Source organism: Manis pentadactyla, chromosome 6, assembly GCF_030020395.1.
Source record: "Manis pentadactyla isolate mManPen7 chromosome 6, mManPen7.hap1, whole genome shotgun sequence".
NCBI lineage: Eukaryota > Metazoa > Chordata > Mammalia > Pholidota > Manidae > Manis > Manis pentadactyla.
Genome location: NC_080024.1, coordinates 6,410,216 through 6,416,379, shown reverse-complemented (window position 1 = coordinate 6,416,379; position 6,164 = coordinate 6,410,216). Strand labels below are relative to the sequence as shown.

General features: G+C 49.1%; 1 protein-coding gene across 2 annotated transcripts in view; it reads left to right on the top strand.

Moving 5' to 3' along the window:
• The first annotated feature begins 957 nt into the window (after positions 1–957).
• DGKD (diacylglycerol kinase delta) overlaps positions 958–6,164 on the top strand; it is a 105,046-nt gene continuing 99,839 nt past the window's right edge. For both annotated transcript variants that reach the window (XM_057503400.1, XM_036911581.2), the window contains exon 1: positions 958–1,147. In XM_057503400.1, coding sequence (XP_057359383.1) covers positions 992–1,147 — 156 coding nt within the window. In that variant the 5' untranslated portion in view covers positions 958–991. The remainder of the gene's footprint in view (positions 1,148–6,164) is intronic.

Genomic DNA, 6,164 nt, shown 5'->3' with positions numbered 1-6,164 from the left:
GATCTCATCTTCAGCTGCACTCTCCACTCCCTCCAGTGAAGGCTCCCCCTACCCACCAGGCAGTGGTCCTAGTCAGAATCCCGGGGCTCATCCCAGCTGCCACTACCTACCACCTATGGATCACTCCTCTCCCGAGTCCACTTCTCTATCTTTGCAGCCCCTCCCAATAATCCAGGGGAGCCACCTGCTCTGATTACTTCAAAGCCTGGATCACAGTTCCTGCTTTGTGGCCCCGCCCCGCCCACAGTTAAAGTCCCTCAAGGGCTTCCTGTGGGGTTTAGGACTGGGCATAAAAGACCAATCCCCCTATCAGATTTACAAGGCTCTGTGTGCCCTGCGCACCAGGTCAAACAACAGGCCCATCTCTTCGTGTTATTTTCCTCCCTTTAGGCTACAGCTTCCCTTTTTATTTCCTTGATGCTTGTTTTTTCTTGCCTCTAGGCCTTGTAACACGCTGGTCTCTCCAACCTAGAATACGGGTTTCCCAGGTCCCCGTAGGGGCAACTCTGGCTCACATTTTCCGTTTTTTCTTAAACATCTTTTTCTCCAGGAAGCCTATCCGAGTTGAATCGTGTGTCCCCGTTCTGGCATCCGAGGCTCGTGCAAGTATTCTTTCTCTCCTTCCTTCATGTACGTGTTCATCCACTCCCCGAACTGCTTATCGTGCAACTACCCACTAAATGCAAGAACGACACGGTCCCGGGCCTCTGGAGGCCACTTAGACTCTTGAAAGAGGTTAAAGATGAAAAGAAAGTGAACATGGAAGCGAAAAACCCACAAACTGTCCCAGGTGGAAAACAAACATGCTAAAGCTGAGATTCCCCGGGACACCGCCGCTGGGGGCCGAGGGGCCCTGGAGCAGAGGCGGGTGCGAGCGCGGCCGGCAGGGGGCGCGGAGGGGCGGAGCGATGGGCCGCCTCGGCCCCGCCCCCGCCCGGACAGGCCCCGCCCCGGGCCGCCCCCAGCCGCTGTGCGCGCGCTGGCCGGCAGCATGGCGGCGGCGGCGGGTGCCCCTCCGCCGGGCCCGCAGCAGTCCTCTCCGCCGCCGCCGCCCGAGGAGTCGTCGGACAGCGAGCCCGAGGCGGAGCCCGGCTCCCCGCAGAAGCTCATCCGTAAGGTGTCCACGTCCGGCCAGATCCGTCAGAAGGTGAGTCCGTGGCGGCGGCCCGGGCGCGCGCCCCTCTCTCCGCGGCAGCCCCGTGAGGCCCGCGGCGCGGCCCGAGCAGCCGCCCAGGCCCGGCTGGGTGTCCCACGGCCGCCGCTGCCCACGCGGAGGGCGCCTCGCGGGGTAACGGGCCGGGCGCTCCGCCCGCGCTGGGGCAGAGCGCGCTCTCGGCGGGGCGGCGGCGGGATCCCGGGCCGGGGGCGCAGGTGGGCAACGCGCGGGGCCGGACGGGTGCGGCGGCGCGCCGGGGTCGGGGTCGACGCCGCGGTGGGCCGCGAGGCAGCCCCGCGCTGCAAGGATCGGGAGGAAACTGAGGCCTAGAGGTGGGGGGCGAGGTCACCAGAAATGGGGACTCCTGGCTGCGCCCCGCAGGCGTGCGCTTCCCGAGCCCCGGGTTGTGCGCGTTGCTCAGGACTGGTCAGGCTATTTCCCGCCTGTGCAGGGTGCTGTGCAGACTACCCTGTGTTCCCCTGAGAATTCCAGTTGGATCCGTCTGTGGGGGCTCGTTTACACGCGTGTGTTTTGGTGCCCGAAAGGGAGGGAAAGGATGCGCGTTATATGACTGTCTTTCTCCCCCTCCTCGGGGAAGCGCGGAGAGGGGGCTTTTCCTGGCTGCATACCCGCTTGGCACCTAACTCTCCATGGAGCACTCCAGACGCTAAAGATTAGCTGCAGAAAGACGCATTTCCTTTCTCCCGGAGGAAAAGTTGCACCCTTTGTTTTCCCATTGCGGTTCCTGTTGAAAACTGCTTACAGTTTTTGCTACAGGTGAGCCCTCTCCGTTGAAACAGGGCTTCCTCAGGCAGGTGGCCGGACAGGTGGCTGCGGGCAGGCCCGCTCTCGGAGCAGCCCCAGCAGGTCCAGCCGGCACAGACTTTCTCATCCTGCTGCAATGCGCTTTTCCTCTGGGGCCAGTTTGGTTCAGCTGGCACTTTTACCGTGGAAGCCATTTCTTGCTTTCTCTCCTGTCAGCCTTTGAGATCTGTGGTGGGATAATCTCTCATCCTAACATGTTACAAGCAGGTTTATTGTGAAGTGTTCCAGTTACTCAGCAAAGAGGTGTTGAACAGTAATAGTAATAATTATAATGATAGTAATTCCTCAGTGCTTGCTTACTGGGTGCTAGGCCCTTTTCTTGGGTTAACTTTACAGCACTTTACATGGGATAACTCATTTAGTATGTAACTATATACTATTCATAGTATATTGATAACCCATTGAGATGGGTGTTACCTATTATGTCCATCTTCTGGAATTGGAAGTCCAGGTAGGAGGGTTAGGTGACTTGCCCAGGGTGAACAGGTAGTAGATTTGGATCTGGATTTGAACCACAGTCAGGATACCAAGATGGAAGGCAATTTATCTATCTAGGGTTCCCAGTCTGTAGCAGATGGTCACCTATGAGGTGACAGTATGACATAGTAAGTGCTGTGGAAGCTCAGAGGAGGGAGAATCCACCTACCCTGGGAGGCAGGGAGGAGGAGATCCCCTTTAAGGCAGGATCTTAAGGGAAAGGGTTTTCCAGGCCAAGTGGGGAAGGAAGGGCTTCCCACGTAGTTGAATATTGTATCTAAAGGTTAGGCATACCTGGGAATGGGGCAGGCTGAGAGGCATTAGGAAGAGGCTGGGAAGGTAGACCAGGATGGATGTTGAAGGGCAGGGTCTGGTTTTGGGTTTTTGGCCTTGGAGAAGAGGGAGCCACTGAAGGTTATTCAAAGCATGGCAGTGACTGGTCTGGTGTGCTTTTAGGAAGATCTCCAGGTGGCCCTTAAATGGCACTGCTAGGAGTTGCTCTGTCCTGTTGCTTGGTCCTTGAGCATGGTATGTGCCCGGTGTGGGGGAGAGCATGTGACTTACAGTGTGATTAAGGTTTCATCTCTGAGAGATTCCAGTATTTGTCCAGAATTCTGCTCTTCAAGGAGGCAGTTTTTACTCCCCTAAAACAATAGCTACCATACCAGCTGTTCTTGCTGAGGAGTGGTGGGTACAGTGTTAAAAATACACCCTGAGGACTTGAGTTTCTGAATGTTTTTACATCGCTGTGCAAATAGTTAAAGCTGCTTTTTCTTTGGGGTTGTTAAGCGATTGTCAGAATTGGAGGTGTGAGGTTTACCATGTATGCAGTATCATCCCCACCCCCACCCCCTTTTTTTTAGGCAGATAAACCATTCAGAAAATTCCCCTACAGAAAGTATGTGGTGCATAAGAGAAATATCCAGAACTGTATGGGGTATCATTCTGGGTGCAAAAAGGGAAAGTGAACCCACTTTTAAGTATTTAAAACAGAATTTAATGTAGGGAAGTGGTCGCGCAGGTGATGAAGAACTATGAATGCAAACAGTGGGCAGTGAGGCAACCCTGATGAGGCAACACATAGGAAACCACTGCCAGCCCTGCGTTAGAGGACGCAGGGAGGAGGCGCATATCAGATCCACCCACCAGAGGCTGGAACCACCAAGGGTCCTTGTGGGGAGGAGAGGGGAGGGGAAGGCGCCTTGGGAGGGCATGGCTGCTGTGGGACACTAGTCCGGCTCCTGCTTGGGAAAGCAGGGATCTGCCCTTCAGGGATCAGCCCCACTGCAGTTTGGAACAGGGCAAAAGAGGGAGCAATGGAACCGAGGGCCAGCTGGCCCAGGACCAGAGCTGCGTGTATGTCAAGTGTTGGAAATATTAGTCCAGTGCAAGTTTAGAGCAGTCTTAATGGAAAAAGGAAAGGAAGTACCTTATGACAGTGCTTCTCAAATTTTAATGTGCAGTCACATCCCCTGGGGATCTTGCTAAAATGCAGATTCTGGTTGAATAAATCTGGGGTGGGGCTTGAAGTTCTGCCTTTTTTAATCAGCTCCCACGAGATACTGCTGCTGATGGTGCGTGGGCCAGACTTTGATTATATGGGTGTAAAGGGAAGCCTTACCAACTTCCAAATAAATCTTTAGTTTATGAGGTTCTTTTAAAACTTTCCTCCAAGGTTTTTTCCAAGCATACTGCAAACTTGATGTGTGTAGATTTGGGATGGTAGCTTATTAGTTGAGCATTTCACATATGTCTGATGTTTTCATACGTTCCAACTGTCCTCAGCAAACACATGACTTCATTTGTATTTCCTAACCAGAGGACACAGTAGTGACATTAGGACCACATAGCTGGAGTGGAAAAAAGAAAATGGAGCGAATACACTGGTAAAGTAATTCACTAACACATTATAAGGTATTTTGAAATTTGAGTAAAGAACAGTGTGATTCTGTGAAGTCTTTCAGTTAAGATAGATAGAACTTATTTAAATAAAAAAAAGTTAACATGTTTGGTTGGCGTTGTGCATAGAGTGCTTATATTCCTGATCTCAAATTTAAATAAGGCATTTGTTTTCCTAATGTGAAATGAAGGCTAGTAGAAATTGGGTAAGACATTCACATTGTAAAAGACTTCAAAAGATACGAGCTTTATTAAGATATAACTCACATACCATACAGTTCACCCATTTAAAATGTACAGTTCAGTGGCTTTTAGTGTATTCACAGATAATGTGCAGCCATAACCACAGCCAATTTTAGAATGTTTTCATCACCCCAGAAGGAAACCCCATAACCATCAGCCTTCACTTCTCATTTCTTCCAGGCTCTTGCAACCTTGGGCAACTGCTAATCTACTTTCTGTCTTATAGATTTGCCAACTATGGACATTTCATATAAATAGAATCATGCAGTCTGTGTATTTTGTGTCTGGCTTCTTTCACTTAGCATAATATGTTCAGAGTCCATCCACGCTGTACCATGTGCCTTCATTCCTTTTTATTGCTGAATAATATCCCATTGTATGGGATACCACACCTTATTTACATTCAGCAGTTGATGGGCATTTGGGTTATTTCCACTTTTTGGCTATTCGAGGTTAACACTGCTATGAGCATTTACATACAAGTTTTTGTGTGGACATATGTTTTATTTCTGTTGGGCATATGCCTAGGAGTGGATCTGCTAGGTCACATGATAGGTAGCTCAGTGCTTAACCTTCAAGAAACTGCCAGACCATTTTTCAAAGTGGCTGCTCGGTTTTACAATCCCGCCAGTAATGTATGAGAATTTCAGTTTTTCTGTGTGCTCAGTTACTATGTTTCTTTGTAGCCATCCTAGTGGGTGTGAAGTGTTGCAAAAGTATTGTTAAAGCTAATGCGTAGTAGTGCTGAAGAGCCTAACTTTGGTGTCAAATGAAGTCGATTTGTGTCTTGCTCTCCTGTTTATGAGGCACGATCATGGATGCACAAGTTTCTAAATCTCACGACTTGGTTTCCTACTCTGTAAACAGGGATAATATAGTTTTGAGGTCAGCAGTAGTGACAGTAAATGTTAAGTGTGTGTTCCTGAGCCTCAATTTCCATATCTGAAAAATAGAAATGATAATAATAGTTCTCAGATTCATAAAATAGAAATGATGGTAATAACTCATAGAATTAAACAGAATAATCTATGTATAACCATAGCATAGTGCCTGACATATTGTAAGCATTCAACAAATGGTTACTTTTATGATTATTTCTGGCTTTCTGGTTGTTCACATTTTGTATCTTAGATAGTAGCCATCTCCCTGAACCCCTCCTCCTCCGCTCACGCTGATCTGGGTGAGTCTCGGCTTCTAGCAGCCAGAAGAGCAAATAGAAATGAATCTGGCATACAATTAGCAATGAAAGACTCTTTTAAAAATTGTTAATTTATTGAATACTAGTGGGAATATCGTGGGCTAGGTGTTATTTTCTTTATTTCACAAATAAAATCTAACTCAGTAAATATAGGAGACGTTAAACTTGTTAAGTGTGCTAGGTACTTGGGGTACATTACTGAACAACAATAAAAATTTCCCAGAGCTAATAGTCTGAAGATAAGACAGACATTAATAAAATAATCACGCAGTTAATGTGGTGTTGTGATGGCAATGAGTGCTGGACAGAGAGTCTGGAGTGCTTTGGGAGGATGTTCGCTAGGTGAATTTGACCTGTTAGGGAGGT